Source organism: Barbus barbus (assembly GCF_936440315.1).
Source record: "Barbus barbus genome assembly, chromosome: 27".
Taxonomy (NCBI): domain Eukaryota; kingdom Metazoa; phylum Chordata; class Actinopteri; order Cypriniformes; family Cyprinidae; genus Barbus; species Barbus barbus.
In genome coordinates this window covers 17829192-17855265 of record NC_136755.1, presented here as the reverse complement: position 1 = coordinate 17855265, position 26074 = coordinate 17829192, and the positions used below count along the sequence as shown (strand labels likewise).

The window sequence follows — 26074 nt, the reverse complement described above, 5'->3', positions numbered from 1 at the left end:
GGCAATGGAAGTTTGTGAAAGAGAGAAGGGACATCCAGTAAGATGTCAGAGAGACAGAAGCATGTCTTCATTCAGAAATGCAGTCGTCTTCATTTCTTTCTTTTCACAACCAAGGCAACCTAGCAGCAAGAGGGCTTTTCCTTCCGACGCCCTTGCAAATTTCTGTCTCTCTTATCTTTCTCCCCACCCAGCTGACTCCATGCCAAGTCTTTTTTCCCCTGTTTCTCTCTTTATTTATTCAGTAGGCGAACGGTTTGTCCTCTGGTGCAGTTGCCGCATGTGAGGGGGTGGGAGAGGCCACCAAGAGAAGGAAGAAAGTGTTCTTTTGTGATCAGGGATCTGAGCTTCCCAGCAAGCCAAAGGGCCCTGGCTCTAAAAGGCTGTCTTAGGATCTGTGAGGAAAGAGCCAAGGCCAGGTTTAACATCTCTGATGGTACTCTTTTTGGTTGGCTGATGAAGTGCAGGGGTATGTTTATATAATTTATTCAAGTCAGTTAAATGTGACAAGAACACAAATGGATGTTTACCCAATCAGCAGGGATCTTAAAGCTTATTTTAAAGTTACAATAGTCCAGTCAGTCACACTGATTAAGCAATTCCCTGAATTCAAGCCCTCTATGAAAGCCACATTTCTATTAGACTCTGAAGCATAACAATAACCCCACTTAAGGCAAGACCCTACATGTGAACAGGTTTACTTAAATAGTATGTTTAAATAAGCAAGTCAATAAATCAGAAAATAACAGCTGTGAAAAATCAGAATAAAATGTTAAATAAATTATACAAAAGATATATTAAAGGAACAGTTCACACAAAAATGAAAAGGCCATCCAAGGAAGCAGATTGCAGCATTACATTGATTGCCCACCAGTGGATCCTCTGCAGTGAAATGGGTGCCATCAGAATGAGAGTCCAAACAGTTGATAAAAACATCACAATAATGCACATGACTACTTTCCATCACTTAATGTATGGCTGAGTATTTATAAGAAACAAATGAATCATTAAACTGTTGGTTCGGGCCAAAATAATGCATACACTTGTTCTAGTTAAACAGTCCATCCCCTGTTGTCCTGTTATATCAAAATCTACTGACATTTTTGTTTAGAACAGTTTTGGCTTGTAAACAGTGCTTGATCTGTGCATATCTTTCTCCTGACTCAGATGAGACAACCTTTTTACTAAAGAATACAATATTATGGATAGGGTACTCATATTTTAGCAAGAACAATAATTCAAAATAGTTTGAAATTAAAAACACCTTAATGATGAATTTGCTTATTAGAAGCACAAAGCTTTTTGCTTTTCAAGACTTTAATTGATTGACTGGAGTCAATGTAGATTATTGGGATGTTTTTTATCAGTTGTTTGAACTCTCATTCTGATGGCACCCATTTACTCCAGAGGATCCATTGGTGAGTAAGTGAGGTTATCGACATCTCAGATAGACTAAAGGTGAGTCCATTTTCAGCAAATTTTTCATTTTGTGTATTCCTTTAACAAACCCCTCTGTGAAGACCTTCAGAATGTAAATAGGAATAAAGCTGGGGGGAAAAGTTTGGTTCATTTAAGTGCTGCTGGAGCGGAGATTTCTGGCTCAGTGCATAAGAAAAAACTAATTTGAAAACTTGGCCTTTAATGATACTGTATGTACTGTGATTGCAATTTACAGATGCAAATTATACAGTGTAATAAAACACTTAAAGTTTTCAAATTGTGCCTAAAGTGCAAGTGCCTAAAAAAGCAAAGCCGTTTGGCACGACTGAGTGAATCCTTCCACCATTATGTTTTTAAATTCAGACCCCTCTGTATCCTCTCAGCAGGGCCTTGCCCCCTCTGTATCCTCTCAGCAGGGCCTTGAGCAGCAGATACCGATACCCTTCATCAGTTTCAGTGCTGCTGTTCTGTAGGTCTTCTAAAACGCTCGCTGTGCCACAGAGATAGCATTCCTCCAAATATCATCCTCCGGGGGCCATGATTGGCTGACTCCCAGGGTTCATTGAATGGGCTACTGGGAGTGTGCTGAGGTAAATAGTTGATGAGAGATTGCTCAGATTAATTAGCTCAGCTCATTGTCTTGGCTAATTCAGTCTTCCGCATGACCAAGCCTGAAAACGTAACCTGTTTTATAAAAAAAAAATAGAAGGGCATATAAATAGCCCCCCCCCCCCCCCCCCCCCCTGCATCCTCTCTTTCAGATTGCAAACAAATACTATATATATTTTCCAGATTAAATGCAAATGACAGTGGCATTTTCATATTTGTTCTCAGTTGGGAAATTAGCATCTTAATGATGTGAATCATAATGAGCTGGTGTGTTGACTCTCTAATGACACAAAGTGTGTGTTTGTCTTTATGAGCAGATCAATTCAGTCTAAAAGTTCCAGTAATCCTTATCAGGTGATATTTTATATGTATTTGCGAAGCTGGCATAAAAATACTTTAGGAAAGTTGACACGTCTAGCTCCATTTAAATATCATTTTAAAACTTTTTTTATAATTTATAATAATTGTGCATACATATTTCATTACTTCATACTTAAGATACTACATGGGAAATTATATTTACATATTCATTTAAAATTCTCTTTAAAACCATGTGTGTGTTTGTGTTTTAGGACCATTTAAAATTAAATAAAAAGGTAAGAATGTATTTAGAAATGGTTAAAAAAAAGGCCGGTTACAAGTCCTAAATATATATTTTCTTATACATTCATGTTGATTTTAACCTAAAAATTTGTTTTTAATAAAAAAAAAATAAATGGCCATGCACATGTCAGCAAGTTATGCAAGTAAAAGTTATTTATGCAAATTGGAATGAAAACAGTTCACCTAATATGAATCATAAGCTAATGCACGCAAAGCATACAACCCTCCATATGCACACAATCATAACTGTATGTCATGCATGGACAGATATTTTATGTACATATGAATGAACATGCGTCAACATGCTAATGAGTTTACAGCGGTGTAGCATGTATCTCTGCAGCATCCAGGCTGTCATAAGGGTCACTCTGCACTCCAGGTTATTCCTGCCTAGAATAGTCCAGAAAACAAATGACTATGTAGGCATGACCAGCACGGTTTGATAAATTTCTCACATTTCCAGCAAATGAGTGCAGTCAGGCGCACATTAGAGTAGAATGGCAGTGGCATTAAATATTCAGCAGTGCTCTTATTAATGTTCATCCCATCAGCCAAATGCCAATCCTTACCAAGAGAGTGATAGAATGATTATTTTCTCTTCTATTTCCTTCCACCCTGTCGTCCCAATTCCCCTTACACTGAAGAAAAAAATAAAAAACTCTGAAAAGGCCGTCCACGCAGATAGCAGCAAATGCAGTGGGTTTCAATTACAGTCTGAAGGCCAAACAGCATTTACTTCTGGAGTACCTGCGTCAACTTGAATCTAACAAACTGCAAAGGGGAGACCCAGGCATCTCAGTAACTATAAGTTCCTCTTCAGGAGCTCGAGCTGCGTCGACGACGCTTTGGGGAACGCCTACAGCGTAACTGGCTCTGAATACCAATCAAATCTGTCCAGAAAATGGGAAGGGACGTCACGGGCGAGGTGACGTAATGACCAGCTGGTATAAAAGCACGTATAAAAAATACATATAAAAGTATCAGCAGCACTATATCCCTACACTCCTCCTGTTCACTCACTGTCTGGTCTCAAACATTCCATGTTGAATAACTTGACCCACTTACCTTTTGTCTACTACCAGTTGCTCCTGTGTTTCTATCCCCGTTCTCCATCACTCCTGTGCTCCACCGTCTCCACTCTCCGCTATTCCCTCTGGATCCCCTGGATTAAGAAACAAGGACATTTACACTCAGATAAGCCCCAAGAGACTTTCCCATTCCCTGTCTGCTTACCCGGACTTACTGCTCATCTCATTCCCCTCTGCTACTTTTCAGTAAACCTGTTGTTTGTATTGCACTTACCTCTGTGTCCCGTGAAGGCCATTAAGATCTCCCAGCGTCTCAAGGCTTGTCAGCCGGACATAACCGTTCATTCTCCGACCTCACCAGCTGCCTGTCCTCCGGTACTAGAACCTATGCAAATGGATACTAATCGCCTAGCGGTGAGTACCCTCCAGTTCGAGGCTGCTATCTCTACCCTTCCACTGCTAACGGTACAACTGCTCACCCCACGTCATTTCATTTCAGCACCCGCCCTCGTGGACTCGGGATCCTCAGGCAATTTCATCTCACAAGCCCTCCTAAAACAGCTTGATTTACCCCCCCCCCCCCCAGAGACAGGCTGAGCTGAAGATCGAGACCATACAGGGAAAACCTCTCGGGCGTGAGCACATCAAGTTCCAGTCTCCGCCGATCACTCTGCAAGTAGGCTGCCTTCATCAGGAGAGAATTTCCTTTGTTACTGGAGGGACCCACCGTCGATATCATCCTGGGACCCCCCTGGCTATCTCAACATTCCCCCGAAGTCAGATGGGATACCAGCGAGATCCTATGATGGAGTAAAACGTGCATCCAAAACTGTCTCTCCAACGTCCCTGTACCCCTGGTTAGTAACCCGAAGCTCCAAGTTCATTCCACCCTAGTGGAGAGCCCCAAACCTTGTGAGGTTCCAACGATCCATCTGACTACATGGCGTTCCAGGATGTGTTCAGCAAACAGACAGTCACGAACTTACCACAGCACCGGCCATGGGATTGTGCCATTGACCTGCTGCCTGCAGCTATACTCCCCAAGGGTTGAGTATGCCCCCTGTCCATCCCGGAGTGCAAGGTGATGGAGGATTACATCAAGGAGGCTTTCCAACAACAGTTAATTTGTCCTTCCACCTCCCCGGCGGCCTCAAGCTTCTTCTTTGTGGGCAAGAAGGACAGAGGCTTGCGGCCCTGCATCGACTACCGGACCCTCAATGATCACACTGTCAAGCTCCCTTATCCTCTTCCCCTGGTCCCGGCCACCCTCAAGGAACTCCATGGGGCCCACATCTTCTCGAAGCTGGACTTGTGGAGCACCTATAACCTTGTTCGTATCCGGGACGAGTGGAAGACGGAGTTCATTACCCCCTCAGGCCACTATGAATATCAGGTCATGCCGTATGGCCTTTCCAACTCCCCATCTGTCTTCCAGGGGTTTATGAATGAGGTGTTCCGGGAGTTCCTCCGCCTGTTTGTCATTGTGTACATAGACGATATCCTGATCTACTCCCGGAACCTGGTCGAACATCGCCATCATGTGACGCAGGTCCTACGCCAACTCAGGAAACACCACCTCTACCTGAAGCTCGAGAAGTGTGGGTTCCACCACCCCACGGTCCAGTTCCTCGGCTACATCCTCAGTGCAGATGGGATCCAGATGGACCAGGGGAAGGTCCGAGCCATCCAGGACTGGTCCCAACCTCAGTCAGTAAAGGAACTCCAACGAGATTTATTCTGAACTTCAGTCTCCTCTCAGCCCCCCTCACTTCCATGCTCCGTCAGAAACCCAAGTCTCTGTCCTGGAACTCCTAAGCTCGAGCCGCCTACAAGAAGCTCCAGGAGGCCTTCTGCACTGCTCCCATCCTCTCACATCCCGAACCCCAACTCCCATTCATAGTGGAAGTGGATGCCTCCACCACCGGCGTGGGAGCAGTGCTGTCTCAATACCACGGAGAGCCTCCCCAAGTCCACCCTTGCGCTTACTTCTCCAGGAAGCTTTACCCAGCGGAGCAGAACTACGATATTGGAAATTGGGAGCTGCTCGCCATTAAACTGGCGCTGAAGGAATGGAGACACTGGCTGGAGGGAGCTCAACACCCCTTTACGGTCATCACTGACCAAAAAAACTTATCTCAGAAGTGCTCAGAGGTTAAAGGTTAAGAGATCCGCATCGCCTCCATCACCGAACCCACTCCGCTGGGAGGCCCTGAGGGCAAAACCTACTTGCCCACTTCCTTGAGGACTTCCCATCCTGGGCTCCCTGCATGCTACCCTGAGCTCTGGACACCCAGGCAGCCAGCGTACTCTCTCGCTCCTCCAAGCTCGGTACTGGTGGCCCAGTATGACCCGGGATGTCTCCCAGTACGTTCGTGGAGGGTTTTTGTGTCTATCTGCTGACAGTAACAGTATTATAAAACTGTGTGTGTGCGTGCATTATATAATTTTATATATAGCACAAATATTCATTAATATTATACTAATAAAACATTAATAACTGAAAGTTTATATAACAACAATATTTTATAAATGTGTCAAAATAAATTGTTGTAAGACATAACACTGTGAATATCATATGATTATAGATTATAAACAGATGTAAGACGTTCTGCAGAGGATCTAGTAGAGTTTCTTTCTCTAAACTTAATTGGTCACAGTCAGTCAGAAGCACCTCTGATTTGGGTAGCTGAAAGTTGTAACACTCTTGAGAATATTATTCTCATATTCAAGAGCTCTTATTTAAAGAGCTATTCTGCTGTTAGTGAGAGCTGTACTGCATTTAATATTATTCAAATTTGAAGTAACAAAGACGACAAATAAATGGGTTTCTCAGTAATAATCATACTTTTATTCTCTCCATTGGTGTGACTGTTTTTAGTAGAAGCAAACTTCTATTTCTCGGCCTTGGGTTGTTTATTTAAATGCTCTTTGTTCTGCATGTGCTCAGAGAGATCAGTGAAAGATGGTTTGATCCCGAACTGCCATTTAAAGCAGCAAGTAAATGACGTATGAAGATCTTGTTAATGTTCCCAGGAAAAACCTAAGAGCTTTATTCAAACCAGAAACCTCAAATCCCTCTATTTGAAGTGTTTTGTCTTTACTTTCGTTAAAGGCACCAAATTACTGTACATTCTGTATGAAATAATACTTTGATCTCCTCCTTTGCACAATGACAACATCCTTAAACAAGCTTTTATCTTAGTATCATTCATCTGAAAAGCATATCTTGTATTCATTGAGGGTTTTTGATCATTTATTATTATGAATTGCAAATCGATTGAAGAAGGTCATTACTTAGTGCATATATACAAACAGAGAAAATAAATGTACATAATGATTCATGTAATGTAAGGCTGATATTATACGTGGTAGTCTCTGATTCATCTTTCTTAAGTGGATATTATTACTCTATCTCTGACTTTTATTCTCACCTGTTTCTTTTTCAGAGACAAATTACCCCATTCAATTTTTTTTTTATTGCATTTTTAGAAGGGAATGAAGAATTAAATTGTTCTATGTCTTCAAACTGTTAATGAGAGAGCTGTGTGCTAACAAATTGAGAAAAGACACCATTACTTGTGACTGAAAATTATATCTTGCCCTGATAATAAATGTCAGTGATAGTAATGATGGACTTTGCACCATTCAGAAACTTCATTTGTGCTAAAATCTGAAAGTATATTTTGCATTGAGATCTCTTTATGATTCACCTCAGGTCCACGTTTTATCTCAGAAGCAAACTGTGTTATTAAAATATAACTGTTATTAATTATTGTGTGATTGTGCATTAGGAATTGAGAGCCCATGTGAATTAGCTTGTGGGCCCCACAGATCAGCAGGGTCACTGCAATGATGCTCTGGGTCTGCCGACATATGGACTTTCTAGCTAGGCCAGCTGTAATGAACGGCTTGTCAGCACGTTTCTAGAGGGCTGACGGTCCCATGGCCTGTTTTAACCTCTACCCAGACAGAGCAGCATGTGGAACCATGGCATCGCTTCTCCTACCTGGCCAGACTCATAAATCAGGTACCAGACCGCTACAAAGACTCATGTTTGCATAGATCGACCTCCATCCATGCTGTTTGAAAAGCTATTTGAGTGGATTGGGAGTGAATTAACCAAACCTAGAGCTACTTGGTAGAATATAGCGTTTAGTGAAAAGGTCACCGCTTGCTGACCAGTGAATAGATATATTATTAGGCAATCTACAGTATGTGGCTTGAATGAGTCTGGCTGTCTCTCACAGATCGCTTCTGCAGATTAACAAGTCAAGACCGAGCTGTGTTTTTGCAGACTGCCATGAAGGCGAGGGTGACAGTGCTATTCAACAGTCTGAATTATTTCCGTGAGTCCACACAGCATATGACGTGCGATATCCTCCTCCTCAACCGCACTGAAGGTCGCCTTTGTTATCAAAACTTCCCCCGGCTTGATTACCTCCGATCTGATTCTAGATCAAGTCAGTCATACTGAGTGGGAGTAGACAGGTCTCTCCACTTAACTAAGATGAGCTAATACAAAGCCAAAAATACAGCGAGATCAAACATCACAATGATTTGAAAGGGTCTCTGATAAATCTTTGAAGTTATTCTGCAAATATTATTTTTTTTAAATATATTTTGCAGGCACTTACCTCAGAAGAGGTAGTCTTGGAAATGTATTACCTGCACTTAAACGAATAATTCATATATCCTCCAAATCGTTGTTTTTTGGGGGTTTTTTTTGGAAGAATTGTTAAATAGGGGTCTAAATAATTATATGAGGTCAACTGAGGAATTGATAAATGTATTTTATAAAATTAATATGTCATTAATATGTAACCAATATGTGAATAGTTTTAAGATTTTATTAAAATTAATTCTTAATTCTTCATCAGTTACTAATATAGAAATAATGAAATTTAATTTGTGGTTAAGAAGTGGCTGAAAATCTTTATTTCTATATTATATTGTATTTCAATTTGCTTATCTTCATTTTATTTAAATTCAAGTCGTCACATTTATTTATTTAGCACTTTATATGAGATTGTTTCCAAAGCAGTTTTACAGGGATAGTTGTTTTTTTATTATTATTATTACACTTTTTAACTTTTTTTACATTGGTTTATTGATTGTTTTTCCAATGATTTATTAATTTCTCAACTGACTGAGTATGACATTTGAGTATGACCACTAAATTGGTAAATATAGCTCTTTTAGTAATGATGGCATTTGTTAAGGAGAAGGGGGGGGGGGGGGGCACCATAAAAATAGTTTATGTGAAATACGAATCATATACTATAGTCTAAGTCTCCCAAAGGGTAACAATTTATTTTAATGATCCCTGTTAGACATCCTGACTACAAGTAAATTTGCAACTACATGTCAACTACCAGTCATTAGAGTATTAGTAGTCTGTATGCTTAATATCTGCTAACGTTTTATTTTGACATTTTGTCCCTCAACGGACATTCTACTGTAACTTTGCAACTACATGTCAACTTAGAATGTCTAAAGGGCACCATCCAAAAAGTGTAACCTTCTTGTGCTATATCTTAGCTTTGTGTAAGAAACTGACCAAAATCTTAATCTCAAGCTCTCAGTTAGTTCATATATGCATTCAAAGTCAGAAATGGTCATTTGGAATGACATGAGGGCCATTTCTAAGTAGGCTGTTCCTGTAATAATTAAGAATCCCCAGCAAAAAGTGTTTGCGTACATAAAGATTATGTTCTTTAACAACTGAAAAAGGTAGCAAAACAAATGTCTTTCAGCCAGAGGCAAAACCACTCTTCTGTCGTACACCACTATGCTTGCCTCATAAAATCCCAAGCTCATTAGCCAGACAAGTGCATCCGTGTCCATGTTAGTGAACAGAAGGTCCCATATAAATAGCAGGGTCTGCTTGAGTGGGAGACTGGAACTGTCCTCGGTAGCAGATTGCTTTGGGGTGGGGGAACGGGGGGAGCTGGGGTAGAATGCAGGCAATTTCCCCCCACTGAGGGAGAGTATGGTGCTGATGGAATGTGGATTTTGATAAGACGGTATGCCTGTGTGAGTGGTACGTCTGGCTGGGCAGATATAGAAGGAACAGAAGGGTTTTAATCTGGGGTAGTGAGCTGCAGCATTAGCAGCTGGGGCATGCTATAGCCCGCCGTATTTTGCCATACAACTTTGCAATTTGTTTCGAGGTGTAGGAGATACAGTGTTTGATTCACTGAGTGGTCACAGATATCGTGAATGAATCTCTCGAGGTATCGCTCGCCCACACGCTTGTCTCGTCCTCGTTTAATTACTCTACTGATGGGATACTGTTTGAAAGTTAAAATCTAAAGCAGTGGTTCTTAACTTGATTGGTGCGGGTCGTTCTTGTTATGCAGAACCTTTTGAGCTCAACTGAAACTTTAAAAAATGAACATGTCTTGAAGTGTAAGTGTCACGGAACACTAAGAGGAGCGCCGTGGAAAGACGAAGTCAGGGTCCAAATGCAGGTAAGGCGCTCTTTTAATTCAAAACAAAAAGCCAACATGGCAAAAAACAAAGCAGTAACGGAATGGGATACGAGACGGCAAAACAGTGCATGTATCCCCAGACCAGAGCAAACACTGCAATAATACAATTACCATATACACAAAAATGACAATTAATTCACCCAGGCAGAGTGGTGAGAGAGGGGAGACTATATAGTCTGTGGCAATGGGGAACAGCTGAGGGTGTAATAATGAGTGTCAGGTGAATGATATGCGGCAGGTGTGTGCAGTTAGGGGAGTGGAGACCGGGAGGACGGGAGATGGTGACTTCTAGTGGAGAAAAGAAGAACTGCAGCCCAGACTCGTGACAGGACCCCTCCTCTAAGGAATGGCTTCCAGACGTTCCCAAGCGCCTATCCAGGGGGATGGCAGAGGGGGGCGGAAACGGTGGGATGGGGGGGGACCAGGTCTGTGTGCTGGAGGGGGACCTGGGGCCTGAGGCAGCGCCGGCGGGGTGGAGACCCAGGGCAGAACCAGCGGCCACCACAGCGGTGTGTGTGTGGAGTTGCCACCTTGGAGCGGGTAAAGGCGTGCTCCACCGCTTCGGTGGGCACATCAGTGGACACCGCCGCCTCGAGGGATCTTTGAGCGGACACTGCCACTTCGGGAGATCTGTGAGCGGGAACCACCGCCTCGGGAGACTCGTGAGCCTGCACCACCGCCTCGGGAGGCTCGTGAGCCTGCAGGTTTAGGTTTAAACCTAAAGGGTTTTCCGCTTCGGGAAAACCTAAAGCGAGCTCCGCCCGCCTCGGAGGGAACATCAGTGGGCTCCGCCACTTCGGGAAGGCCTGTAGCGAACTCCGCGGCCCTGGAGGCAACATCAGCGGACTCCTCCGCCTCGGAGGGGACATCAGCGGGCTCCGCCACTTCGGGAAAGCCTGTAGCGAGCTCCGCTGCCTCGGAGTCAACATCAGCGGACTCCGCTGCTTTGAAAAGGCCTAAAGTGAGCTCTGCTGTCTCGGGAGTTTCGTGAGCGGGCACCACCGCTTCGGGAAGGCCTAAAGCAAGCTCCACTGCCTCAGAAAGGCCTGAAGCGAGCTCCGCTGCCTCGGAGACAACATCAGCGGACTCCGCCGCTTTGAAAAGGCCTGAGGTGAGCTCCGCTGCCTCGGAGGGAATATCAGCAGGCTCCGCCGCTTCGGGAAGGCCTAAAGTGAGCTCTGCTGCCTCGAGAGGTTCGTGAGCGGGCACCGCTGCTTCGGGAAGGCCTAAAGCAAGCTCCGCTGTCTCAGAGGGAACATCAGTGGGCTCCGCCGCTTCGTGAAGGCCTGAAACGAGCTCCGCGGCCTCAGAGGGAACATCCGTGGGCTCCGCCGCTTCGGAAGGATCGTGAGTGTGCACCGCCGCTTCGGAAGCCTTGCAAGCGGGCACCGTCGCCTCAGGAGGACCGCGAGCAAACCATGCCGCTCGCACCAACATCAGCGGGGGTTCCTGCATGCTGCGTATCAGCCCAGGATGCTCCGGAATGGGCGCAAGGTACTGGGTGCGGTCGACGAGGCTTCTGACGCCCCTTGGATCGCCGCATCGGGAGAACTGTGAACGGGCTCCGCAGCTAACTCTACCCTGAAGGCCGAGCCGCTCAAATGCAGAGCCAGGTTGATGTAGTCCTCCAGCGACTCCTCGGGGGTCCAGTATGGCATCAGGGATTTTAAAGGCTCGGCTAGGCCTCTTTAAAAAAATACCATGAGGCAGGTCTTCTCAATAGCCGACTGACGAGCCACCCCAACGAAGTCCCTGGCATACTCCTCAATGCTCTGGTCTCCCTGGCGGATGTTGAGCAACCTCCCTGCTGGACCCATGTTTGCTGGGTGAATTTTGTCACGGAACACTAAGAGGAGCGCCGTGGAAAGACGAAGTCAGGGTCCAAATGCAGGTAAGGCGCTCTTTTAATTCAAAACAAAAAGCCAACACGGCAAAAAAACAGAGCAGTAACGGAATGGGATACGAAACGGCAACACAGTGCATGTATCCCCAGGCAGAGTGGTGAGAGAGGGGAGACTAGGGCTGTGTCCAAATTCAGGGTCTGCATCCTCCTTAGGATCCTTCCTACCCGGTTGAAGGAGGAGGGATCCTCCGACGTCCGCAAAACCCGGAAGTCGGTGTTTGTGAATTTGGACAGCCTACCCCTCTTTCAGTTCCCTCCCTTACCCGTTGCTCATATCTTGTCGCCTAGCAACCGTGACAGCGCCAAGCAAGAAGCGGGAAAATGGACAAACAAAGAGTTATTCTCCTCATTTTAATTCTTTTGGAAGAAATAAAGCAATTAAATAAATTAAATACTTTCTTTGCTCGTTGTCGGAGAGTTTTTTATATCAGACTACAAGACAGTCACATCCAGGTAAGCCATTATAGCCTATTTTTATTTGTTTTTAAGTATTCTACTAATTTCTCCTACAAATTCATTGAGCCGAAGCATAAACTTTAGCTTGTTTTGTCAGAGAAACTCCTCTCCCACTCCGCTACCGCTCGCTTCGTCCGCCATTACGCTCTGCCGAAAAGAATTATGGGATAGGTAGGACGGGAAAGGATCCACCACACCCATCCTTCCAATTCGGGGAAAAGGAGGACGTATTTGTGGGCCGCATTTGAAGGATCCTACGAATTTGGACAGCCTTCGTCGCGGCGCTGTGACATAACATCCTTCAAATGAGTACTCCGAAGGATGCAGACCCTGAATTTGGACACAGCCGAAATAGTCTGTGGCTATGGGGAGCAACTGAGGGTGTAATAATGAGTGTCAGGTGAATGATATGCCGCAGGTGTGTGCAGTTAGGGGAGTGGAGTCCGGGAGGACGGGAGATGGTGACCTCTAGTGGAGAAAGGAAGAACTGCAGCCTGGACTCGTGACAGTAAGGAAGTATTTCTTGGTAGACTTTGAAAAATATGCTCAGGCATTTAAACTTTAATTGTAGCTTCATTTTTACACAATGGAAAGGAAATTAAACAGATCCACTAAAATAAAGGACTTAGAGTTAACTTACTTGAGGGTGTCAACTTAATATTGTGATAACATCATAATAATGAATGTAATTGTATCATATTGTAGACGTTTTACAGTTCATGTAAGCTAATGTTGTTAAATAATGTTAACAAATGTAATTCCACAAATGAGTTTACAGTAACTTTCATGTTGAAATAGGTCATAGATGTAACATTCAACTTTCGAGACATCGTCAGTTGGGATGGATTCACTGTAAAACTCAGTCTTTCGTGGCTTATTGTACTTTTTTCATTTCTTTGGGGACTTTACACATTGTGTGAGGTCATTTTAAACTACAACAAGGATTCATGGATAACAGATAAAAGAGTGAGCTCACATAATTGTCAATGGACCGAAATGAGCTAATATTAGATATCACATTCTTTTAGCAGCAGAAATTTGAGTAAATATGACTGGGATGCTGATATTCATCATCATTGGAGTGACCTTCTGAAGCTTTAATAGTGTTAAGACAGATCTATATTTCTGGCAAGTCAGTCTCTTGAAGCTGTTCCATTTTTCCCTTTGCTACAGCATTTTAATACATCAAGCAATGTTCGAAAATTGCATTTTGGAGGAAGCTTTCTTTATATACTCCCAAATTGCTTAGTTATCGTGGTTCGTAATTTTCTACGGCTGTCAGTTTGAGTTTTTCTCATCTATAGAAACACAGAATTGCTTACAAAGAAACGTTCCAGGTTGCTTTTATTATGGAGCTTATAATATGACAAAACTATTTGAATTTGAATTGTGTCAATTTGAATTATTGACAGGTGTCATTTAACAAAACTGAATATAATGTGGCATTTAACATAGTTCTGAATTTGAATTTTTTTAAACTTGAATAATGAACATTGGAAATGAGCCGTTCTGTGTATGATTGTGGCATCTTTCGAATATTCAGTGATTACTATGGTGAATGACGTCAAGTATACCGCTACAATATGGTGGATGGCTTACGTATAGCGGCCCATAGAAACAGTCGCTAATGAGGCATTTAGTATATCTATGGTTGTTCCCTCCATAGACATACATATACACATACATATATATATATATATATATATATATGGTGGACCCAACATATTATCACACTCCCACGAGTTAATATGATGTGGCCAGGACAAAACTAGTCTAAGTGAACCGAACATATCCCCTCCCGGTCCAGGAAATGCTTCGTTCGACTTTTCGGAGATCATCCACTCTTCCCTGTGGATGACCTCTGACCTACTTTCTTTACGATCTGAATTTCTGCGCTTTGAATTTTAAATATTGAATTTAATGTTTCCGAATTTCTCCTTCATCTTGAAAACTTGAAGCTGTATTTTTTAAAAAGAATTCAGATAAAAAAATCCGCTGTTTGAAAATACATGTCTATTAAAAAAAACTGCCATAAAAAAATTCAGTTGTTTAATTTCAAATGTTCATTATTCAAGTTTTAAAAAATTCAAATTCAGAACTATGTTAAATGCCACATTATATTCAGTTTTGTTAAATGACACCTGTCAATAATTCAAATTTACACAATTCAAATTCAAATAGTTTTGTCATATTTTAAGCTCCATATTTTATTGACTTTCACAATTGTAGCAATTGCATAAATTCTGAACTTCTGTCCATTGCCTTCCAATATGCCACAGACCTTTGAGAGAAGTGAGCTCAAAGTTATGAATGCCTATCTGCAAGAGCCATCTTGACAAATTAAGATTTATGGACTGTTTTTCCCCATGAGAGGCATTACATCTTTTGGGGGGAACCATGATATCATCTGTTTTCATTTGGCTGAAAGCTTCCCTCAACTCTAAGCCCCCTTCACCAATATTTAGATTTAATAGTAATGTCCCATATGATGGGATGTATAAAATGTCAAAAGGTAAAAGTAAATGTACGGTCAGTCATCAAAAACTCACTGTTATAGTTTGCTTTTTTATTCTCATTGCTGCATGTGTGGTTTTCTATACCCTTCTTTCATATATTTGATGCCTTTTGCCATATATCTAGAATATAAATTATATTCTTGGAAATAATGTCCTTGTAATATAAATAGACACAATCAGTATAGTAAAGGAAGATGGCAAAACATTTCAGTGTGTGGGTGTATATGTATATTCATGCAAAATTGTGTCCATCTGTGTTGTGCCAGCTATTGCCCACTATACTGTACTTAGGATTTCTCAAAAGCAAGCATACCTTCATAGTATATTTTGAATTTCACAGTGAATATCACAATTGTGCGTTATTGCTGTGTTTTATTTCTAGAACACCAAATAGGCCAGTTAAAAGTTTGTATGTTTCTTTGGACTGTCAACACTTAAAGCAGTACCAACTTTTTAATCATTCATGCTTTATTATGCAGATTAAATTAGTTGCATTGAAACATTTAAAACAACTGACTTTAGGTAATGTTTTATTTTTGCATTTTTTTGTCTATAGGATTTTTAGACAAAATCCTATAGACTTTTAATATCAGTCATTTGTCAGTAATGAGCTGTCATGTATCTATCATGTTATGAACGTTATGTGAGACTCCTCTCACATAAATCATTGTGTAGGTTTTGTAATGCATCATAGTATCCATTATTTTACCTTTGTAGAAGTCTCAAAATGATAAAGATCAATGTAATGCTACGTGACACCAAGTATTTTCTACCCACGTTTCAAAATCTCACATCTGACATCAAAGGTGTCCAGTTTAAATTGGTCGAACACCGTGCAGATCCACGAAACCAATAAATGACCTCGCTATTTGACCTGTATCTAGTTCTCCAGTGAGAGAAATTAATTGTCTTGACATCTCCATCTTCATCAAGTTCATTTGTTTTGTGGTTGAAGTCTCTGAGCTACGTACAAGACCTCATAACCCTGTTAAAATATCTTTATTAAACCCATCCGTCTTTACTCTCATCCTAACGTTACTCTCTCAGATGCGATCGAATGTAACCACGGCAAGAAACAATCGAATAAGCAGAGGAACTGCATCTTCCCTGTGGAATCACATTATCCTTTAACACCCGAGGACTTTTAATGAGGAAAAAAAATCAATTGACTTGAATCTATGACTTTGAATATTGCACTCCGATTAGGGAAAGTACTTAGAAAAGATGAATTTTCACTTACAGAATAACATGATTTCATTGGCTCATAAGCTCCCACTCTAACTGCATACAATGAACACCCTGAAACAGATGCTACTGGAGCAGATCAGACCCTCCAATCAAACCCTAAGCAGTAAAGACACCTTATTTTTCCACGATTCCCCACTGCATTACCTCTGTGGCAACGCTGAGTGTTTTTATTTATTCCTCCCCGGGTTGTGTTAGAAAGCTTTACCACTCTTTAAGTGCTTAATGAGACAGACAGACAGAAAGAGAATGAAGAGAGAGACAGAAACAGAGAAATCTCATCATAGAAATAAATGATTATGAGTATGAATGAGCATATTTTGTAAAATGTAATTACCGGATTAAAATGAGGGGAAATGCACATTAGGAATAAAGCAACATTAGAGGCAGGGGTGTAATGGTGTCTTTGTGGAAATGTTTCGTGTTCTTCTAGCAGTAGATCAAAGTGTTTTTTTTTTGTTTTTTTGGAGGGGGTTCATCATGGTAAAACGGGATCTTGGTAATTTTCTACCATGTTGGAAGCAGTCATTTGACATAAGAAAGAAAAATCAAATATAGACTGCCCTCTCCATTCAAAATGAGAAAAGCATTACGTTCATGAATCATTTAGTGAATTTTCCTCCAAGACAAATACAGTTGTGGTCAGAATTATTGGAACCCTTGGTAAATATGATCAAAGAAGACTGTGAAAATTAACCTGCTTTGTTAATCCTTTTGATCTTTTATTAAAAAAATTCACAAAAAGCTAACCTTTTATTGGATAATAAGAATTTAAAATGGGGGGGGGGGGGGTATCATTATGAAATAAATGTTTTTGTCAAACACACGTTGGACACAATTATTGGCACCCCTAGAAATTATAATTTAAAAATAAAATATCTCTGAAGTATACTCCCATTCATATTCACAATTTTGAGCACTCTAGGGTGATTATGAACATGAAATTATCCAGCCATGGCTTCCTGTTTCACAGAAATATAAATAGGAGGGAAAACAAAGCCCAAATTCCCTTAATCATCCATCACAATGAGAAAAAACAAAGAATATATTTCTGATGTGCAGCAAAAGATAATTGAGCTTCACAAATTAGTGAAGTGGCTTTAAGAAAAGAGCTAGAGCAGTGAAAATCCCCATTTCCACCATCAGGGCAATAATTAAGAATTTCCAATCAACAGAAAATGTAATGAAACTGCCTGGAAGAGGACGTGTGTCTATATCGTCCTAATGCACGGTGAGAAGGAGCGTTTGAGTGGCTAAAGACTCTTCAAGGATCACAGCTGGAGAATTGCAGAAAATAGTTGAGTCTCGGGGTCAGAAAACCTTAAAAAAAAATTGTCAAACAGCCCCTACATCACCACATGTTGTTTGGGAGGATTTCAAGAAAAATTCTCCTCACTCATCCAAAAACAATCTCCAGCATATTCAGTTATCAGACAGGACTGGCACTTCAAATGGGACTGGCTTCTATGGTCAGATGAAACTAAAAAATGAGCTTTTTAGCAGCAAACACTCAAGATGGGTTTGGTGAACACAGGGATAAAAAGTACCCCATGTGTACAATGAAATATACTGCTGTATTTGTGATGTTGTGGGCCTATATTTCTGCTGGAGGTCCTGGACATCTTGTTCAGACACATGGCATCATGGATTCTATCAAATACCAACAGATAAAAAATCAATAAGTGACTGATTCTATTAGAAATCTTATAATGGGCCATGTTTGGATCTTCCAACCGTACAATAATCCAAACACAAACCTCAAAAACAACACAAATATGGGTCACTGAGCACAAAACCAAGCTTCTGCTATGGCCATTCCAGTCCTCTGACCTGAACCCTGTAGAAAATGAGTGAGGTGAACTGAAGAGAAGAAGCACCCACATGGAGCTGGGAATCTAAAGGGTCTGGAGTGATTCTGGATGAAGGAATGGTCTCTGATCTTTTGTCACGTGTTCTCTAACCTCATCAGGCATTATTGGAGAAAATTTAGAGCTGTTAAACTGGCAAATGGAGGTTTTATTCCAAATTATTGAATAAAAGGGTGTCGTTAATTGTGACCAATGTGTATCAGAGAAAAACATTTATTTCATAATGCTATTTCCCCCCATTTTATATTCTTATTATCCAATGAAAGGTTAGCTTTTTGTGAATTTTTTAAATAAAAGATCAAAAGGATTAACAAAGCAGGTTAATTTTCACAGTCTTCTTTGATCATATTTACCAAGGGTTCCAATAATTCTGACCACAACTGTACGTGTAGACATCAAAAAATGTTTTAGAAAATGTTGAAATATTGGTGTTTTTGTCCTACGAACCTTTACAGCCAAATTAAAAACTATTATTTTGAGGAACATCGGGGTTATGTGATGATAATTCCTGTCTGAAGCCAAATATGTGTGCTTAGAAGATGAAATTAATCCAAAAGTCCTTCTGGAAATACTTTTTGACACATGCTTATACTAAACAGTAGCAGCATAAGCTTTGATCTTAATTCTATCCATCTTCAGACAATCGTCTAAAAACTACAGAGTTTCCAATCTTCCCTGAACCAGTTCATGAAATCACTGCTGAAGTCCCCTGTTAACTCAGATGTTCTTCAAATGTTGAAATCCCATCCAAATAGTACTTTGCCTTCTCTGTATTGCCTTTGAACATTTTATGAAACACTTGAGGTCAAAGGTTTGATGCTGGAACACTATTGCCTACACAGGAATCTTTCATTTTCTGGACAGTTTTCAGTTAAACCATCCTTTTAATCCTAACTCGTATGACAGGCTGGTTTTTGACCCTGTCAGTATGGTGCCTTTAAAGTGTGCAGCCCGAGCTGATTGGTGGCTGGGAGCTTGAAGACAGAGGAGTTTGCTGCATGTTCTCGGGCCAAAAGCAGAATGTCCAAGCGATTTAAGCCCCGATGATCATCTAACGAGCAGCAGAGAGTGGAGTCTCCTGACTGTTTTGGCTGTGGGCAGAGTGAGGAGACAGATTTGTTCCAACTCAAAGCCCTTGAGGATGGATGGACTCTGAACGGAGCTGCTGTTCCTTTTAAAGAACTCAAGCTCCACTGATCTCCAACAACCTTTAAAGCCCGGTCCCGCAGTCTGATATGCTAGTAGCAGTTTGTATGCATGCTTTAACTCACCCCCAAGACTGTAACAGAAGATCTATAACATTGTACTGTGATATTAAGTACAAACAAACTGATTTGGAGTCTCACTGAAGATGGACGAATGTCCTGTGAAGTCCTCCAAAGCATGAATGTATCCATACACATACATTAAGGCAGTACTGGGAGATTCTGTGCCATCCAGCCTCACAAATCAAAATGATTTCCTTTGTCCAGAAAGAATAATGATAAGGTATCTGGCAGTGGCGTAACTTTGCTTTGAAAAGTGGTGGGGACACCGCACAACTCGTTTTGCTATTTGTTTATTTAATAACCGAATTTACTTGGGGACTGAGTTCAGAGTTGGAAATGCACTTAATTTTCACTTTGATGTACAGATGCATCACATTCACAAATATGTCTATAAACATCCAAATAAGCAAAACGTAACATTCACAATGTGAATGTTACGTTTTGCTTATCACAACACATCCAAGGTAGCTAATATCAATCAAAATACGCAAGATAAATATGGTGAACTTACCATTTCATGGTCAGCTCAGCTGCAGCGTATTCATTAATTGCACAATTGTGTGTGTGTGTGTGTGTGTGTATTACGATTCATTCTGCTTTGAATTACTTGCATATGTTCTCTTAATACCAGCCGGACAACTTGCTAAAAGCAGGTGTGATCGATGCACGCGCTGAACATGGAAGAATCAACATTACGTCAAGAGTCAAGACAAGCCCACAAAATGTTTCCTCATCCAATCAAATAATTTAACCAATCCTGAACTACGCAAAACCTTGTGTAAAACATGAATGAGAGTTAATTTGTTTAAAATGGGTAAACTACCTTTATTAATTAAATAATTAAATAAATGAAATTGTTTTGACGAATCTTTTTTTTTTTATGACGTTTTTATAAAAGCTCTATTTTTTCCTCCCCCACCCCACATGTAAAGGCTAGCTAACGGTAAATGTTGCTACCTATAGCATAAATGTTAAAACATCAACAAAATGTCCAAAAGAAAGTGTGGAAGTGATATAAGAAGCTTTTTAGTGAAGCAGCCACGCACAGTAAGTTACTTTGCTTAACACGAAAACATATTATATTTAACTTACGTGAATATAGACATACTGTCGCTAATCATGTTTTTTGGCGGCCACTGGAGCGTGCTGTGATTTAATACAAAACTGAATTAAAGGACTATGAACTAAAGTCATAACATAGAATTGTCCTGTTGCCTAAAAGTGCTTTAACTATTATTCAGCCTTCAATGATGGACAAATGCCAATATTGCTTATGATTGCAAATGTAAACATTTAGATCCTGGGTTGAACTAGTAATTTTTTCCCCAGAATCAGACAAATATGCCTACTGACAAAGAACAAGAACAGGGAGCAGAAAATGTAGAGGTAAGAGTAATACAGTATTAACATTGTAGACTACAAATAAATTTTAAAAGAGGAACAGGATCTGTAGACTAATTATAGGGAAAGGAAACTACATATCCCATGACGCATATCTCGCGATAGTTTCACAACGAGACTTAATATTCATCTTTGAGGACGTTGAAAAGCTTCTGACCGGCGGAAAAATGTGTTAAATGAATGAATTAGATTATGAAGAGTGACGATTTGTAGATGGTGATTTTCCTTTAATACATACCTTACGCAATCTATTTTTCAGTTACTTTTTAAAAGTGGTGGGGACATGTCCCACCCGTAAATTACGCCTATGGTATCTGGTAATATATGGAGTAATTCAGACAATAGTAGAGTGTTGGCTTTATTCAGGGAGACTTTGCCAAGAGAGCACAAGATGGTGATTTACTTAGTATTTAATGCCTCACTTTTGGCAGTTTGGTGGAGATGCACAGTACTTAGAGTTTTGTATAAAAGTTGTTGTTTTATTTCTTTTAAGTTATTTTTCATTACATATTATGCATTGTGTGTACACCACCAAGTAGTAAAAGAGCTTTATTCAGTTTAAATCTGAAATTACACAGCTGTGATTTACAAATTCTATTCTATTCTATTTTCACCTTTTTAATGTGGTTGGCTAAACTATTGAAGGAAAAAGATATTAATATTTTTTAAGAAGCATCTAGGTCATGTGTGAATTTACATAAGATTTAGGAACATGGGTCTTTTAATCTATTCTCTAACCGTCTTTGAAGTTTATGACAAGTTTAAAGGTTAATATTATTAAAACATAACAGCAGTGTCCTAAGGATATTATTCATAGCCATTTATAAATATTTCAGTCTCACTGTGAGTTCATTAGCATAAACAAAAGAAATCCTGTCCATGTGACACACATTAGCTGACACACACATCTTTGAGCAAATATTCACACACACTTTTAAAAATCTCTCCGCATCCTAACATGTTGCTGACCTAATCGATTTTCTAAATTGAGATAACCAGCAGCTCTGCTAACACACAATTTCCTTATGCAGAGTGTGTATTTCGTCAATGCCTCTAAATATATGTTTTGTAGCATGTTGGTGGCTTATAATGGTGGTGATGTCTGGATGCCCCCAAGGAGTGGTTTGACGAAATGACTTCTTTGCATGCACACATGAGCACTGGGGATTATTCTGGAGCTTAAATAAAGCGGGGAGGAAACCCAGTGCCTTCACATCAAGAAGTAATGTGCAATAATATGAGCATTCTGAGAAGACAGGTTCAGATTTAACTAAACATTTCCATATCAAATTAGTTTCACACTGTTTTCTATATTTTAACCATGTTGTCATAAGCACTGAGGATTTTTTTGTTTTAAATAATCGGCCTATTGCCTTATGTTAGATCTATTAGTCACTAGAGGGAAAAAATTGAAGCCTTGAATCACATGAAAAAAAAGTTATTATTTTAGTAAATAAATTATTATAGGGTTGAGTCTAACCTTTGTTTCTCTGTTACACAAAACATATACATCAAGTTTTTGTATTCTATCTATTTGTTTTCTTTTTATTTATTATGCATTTAACAAAAGCCAAAGAAAACGACTAGCTTTCTCTATTCAAGATTCAAGATTTTTATTTGTCACATACACAATTATACAGAGTATAACCAGCAGTGAAATGTAAGTCAGGTCTGCTCCAAGGACAGTGCAATTATATAGAATACAAAAACACCGAATGTACATAAATATTAAGAAAAAGAAAAGTAGAAAAAAATAAAATAAAATAAAATAAAAAATATAAATGTGCAGGTCAGTATGTTTGTTGACTTAAATAGTAATATAAGAAGGAATGTGCAAAAGTTGTACAGGGTATTTACATATAGTAGCAATACGAGGTAGAAAAAAATATGAATAACTTATTGATATAGGGATATTTACATGGAGTCGTGAGATGATATGACACAGAGTTAGAGTTTAGGAGCCTGATGGCCTGGGGGAAGAAGCTCCTCCTAAGTCTCTCAGATTTTGCCATCAGGCTACGGAAGCGCTTACCAGATGGTAGCAGAGAGAATAGACGGTTACCAGGGTGATTTGGGTCCTTGATGATTTTGACAGCTCTACTTTTGCAGCATTTGAGGTACATGTCCTGCAGAGAGGGGAGAGCAGACCCTGAGATGCGCTCAGCTAAGCGCACAACTCTCTGTAGTGTTTTGCAGTCCTGATTGGAGCTGTTTCCATACCACACTGAGATGCACTGAGTCAATACACTTTCTATGGTCCCTGAATAGAAAGTTTTCAGGATTGCTGGTGAGACCCTGAATTTCCTCAGCTGTCGCAGATGGTACAGTCTTTCTCTGGCTTTCTTAACCTGTGTTTGGATGTGTGTAGTCCAAGTCAGGTTCTCGGAGATGTTTACACCAAGGTACTTGAAGCTACTCACCCTCTCCACAGGGGTCCCACTGATCATAAGAGGAGTGTAGGGCCGCTGCTGTCTCTTCCTAAAGTCCATGATCAGCGCTTTAGTTTTTCTCACATTCAGAGAGAGACAGTTGTCCTGGCACCATGATGTGAGTCTCTCTACCTCATCCAAGTATGCGGTCTCATCATTGTTGGAGATGAGGCCCAGAACTACAGTATCATCAGCGAATTTGATAATAGATGTGGAGCTGTGAGAGGACACGCAGTCATGCGTGTAGAGACAGTAGAGCAGGGGACTCAGGACACAGCCCTGTGGGGCTCCTACGTTCAGGGTGATGGAGTTAGAGGTGAACTGGCCAACATTCACCACTTGAGGTCTGCCGGTGAGGAAGTCTTGAATCCAGTTGCAGAGTGAGGAGTTTAGGCCGAGGTCTGTGAGTTTAGAAGCTAGCTTGATGGGGACTATAGTATTGAAAGCTGAGCTATAGTCAATGAATAGTTGCCTTACATAATTCCCATTGTTGCTGTCCATGTGTGTGAGGGAAGAGTGGAGGACGTGAGAGATGGCATCGTCAGTGGATCTATTTGGGCGATAGGCAAACTGGAGAGGGTCCAAGGTAACAGGGATGGAGGAGCAAATTTGGCTCTTTACAAGTCTCTCAAAAACCTTTATGACTATTGATGTGAGGGCAACTAGGCAATAGTCATTCAGGCAAGAGGGTTTATTGTTCTTTGGCACAGGGATAATGACAGATTTTTTAAATGAGGTGGGAACCACGGAGGTAGCAAGGGTCTCATTAAAGATGGAAGTGAACAAACCAGCGAGATGATCAGTGCAGGACCTCAGAACATGGCCTGTTATCCCATCAGGTCCGGCTGCTTTCCTGACGTTCACTTTCTTTAGCGCCCTCCGAACCTCATCCTCCGACACGGTGATTACAGGATTATCGCTGCTCTGCCTGCTGCTTCCTGACGCACTGCCGCCGTTGCAATCGAAGCGGCCATAGAAGATGTTTAACTCGTCAGCCAGCAACGGATCTGCTCTCACCTCTGCGGAGGATTTGTTTCCGAAGGCACAGATGGTCCTCAGTCCCTGCCACATCCGTCGAGAGTCCTTGAGCTGGAAATGAGACTCAATTCTCTCTCTGTATCTGAGTTTGGCGGCTCTTACTGCGCGTCGGAGAGCATAGCACGATGCTTTGTACTCCCTCATATTCCCGGTCAAAAGAGCCTCATTGTAAGCGGCCTTGTTTTTGACATTTGACAAGCCTCATTGTAACAGCATTTGTTTGAAATATAAATAGTTTGTTACATTACAAATGCCTTTACTATAATTTTTGAATAATTTTATGTATCCTTGCTGAATAAAGAATATTAATTTATTATATTATATCTCAAGAGATCATCAGTTGTGTTTCAATCACAAAACGAACACCATGCATACAGTGAGTGCTGAAAACTTCTAAACATGTTATAAGATGATATGTGTATAAGATCTTTCTTTTCTAACTTATGCTTATTTCTCTTCACTTTGGTCTCTTTAGGTTAACGGGTTTCCAAATTCCACCTCCCGTCACAAGCACTGGGTCTGTATTCTCCTTGAGACTCACCAGTGACTTCGCCGTGAGCGCGCATGGCTTTAAAATCTATTATGAAGGTAAGGATTCCAGTCCATTCTGTGTTGTGCTATGTCTTGTTACACTATATTGTCATTTATTGCGCATATCAGATGAAATCTGTGGCATTAATTAAGAGCCGCTCTGCTTGGCGAGTTAAAGGCTACCCTGCAATCTCTGCCAATCATAATTGTATTTATTAAACCTCAATGAGGAGGTGGTCTCTGACTACAGACCTCATCACTCCCCATTAAACTTCATCAAATTACTGTCTGGAGGCTTTGGCTAAAATATTTTTTTCCCGTTTTTTGAACACTTGCATCAAATTCCAGGAAAATGGCACAGAGCATTATATCACCTTTTATTTCATTAATTTTGCATGTTAACTAATGTATAGTGAAGGGTATATGATGTCTATCTCTTTAGTGCATTAGTCTTTTAGGTTTTTTCCAGTTGCTTGGCTGTGCTTTAGAGCCTCCTAGTCTTATTTAAGAAGACGTACAGGCTAAGGATTTATTTAAATGCTAATTAATCGAACTAACAGACCTTGCTTTGTGAACATAAAGTTATATGAAATCATCATTATATGCTTTTATAAGATGCTTCATAATGCATATTTATGTACAGCAGAGATGGGTTTTAACTTCTTTCTTATCAGAGCATTTGGTGGCAGGATGAATGGGAGGACATACGTTCACTACATATATTAGCTTTGGGAGTGAGGTGGTAGGAGGGAGATGGATGAGTGTGGTCTTGTTCGTGTGTAGCAGAACCGCTCTGCGTGTCTTTCATTGTCTGATCTGAGTCACAGAAGTGAAGCATCATTTCTGTGTTGTTTCAGTGTCTCGGCCTGGTTGCCTCCCCTTACTTTTGATTAATTTTTTTTTTTTGATCAAACTGTGCAGGGAAAAAGTGTCTCACTACTACAGCGTCAAACTTCTTTTGTCAGAAAGCTGTGGGCTTTAATAATCTCTTGTACACAGCTTAAGTAAAAGTGATTGTTACAACATACAACATACAACATACGTCAAATTTGGCTTAATTAAAAAGGGATTTAAACTTTTTTCAGTACATTTTCTGGCTAGTTCATGCAAAACACATCTACATTGAAATTTATGAAATTATTTCATTGTCTTTATTTTTGAGAAACATAAATTTATGGTGTCGTTAATAGCATCAGACATGCACTTTATTAAAGTTATAAAGGTGTATTTTTTTATTTCTAGAAATCTAGA

At 40.6% G+C, this 26074-nt stretch overlaps 1 protein-coding gene across 1 annotated transcript in view; it reads left to right on the top strand.

Annotated features, from left to right (window-relative positions):
* Positions 1–26074, top strand: part of LOC306846787 (CUB and sushi domain-containing protein 3-like) — a gene marked incomplete at its 5' end in the record, with an annotated part of 460366 nt that overhangs the window by 80745 nt on the left and 353547 nt on the right. Inside the window, one exon of the mRNA XM_079380399.1 lies at positions 24768–24880. Coding sequence (XP_079236525.1) covers positions 24768–24880 — 113 coding nt within the window. The remainder of the gene's footprint in view (positions 1–24767; positions 24881–26074) is intronic.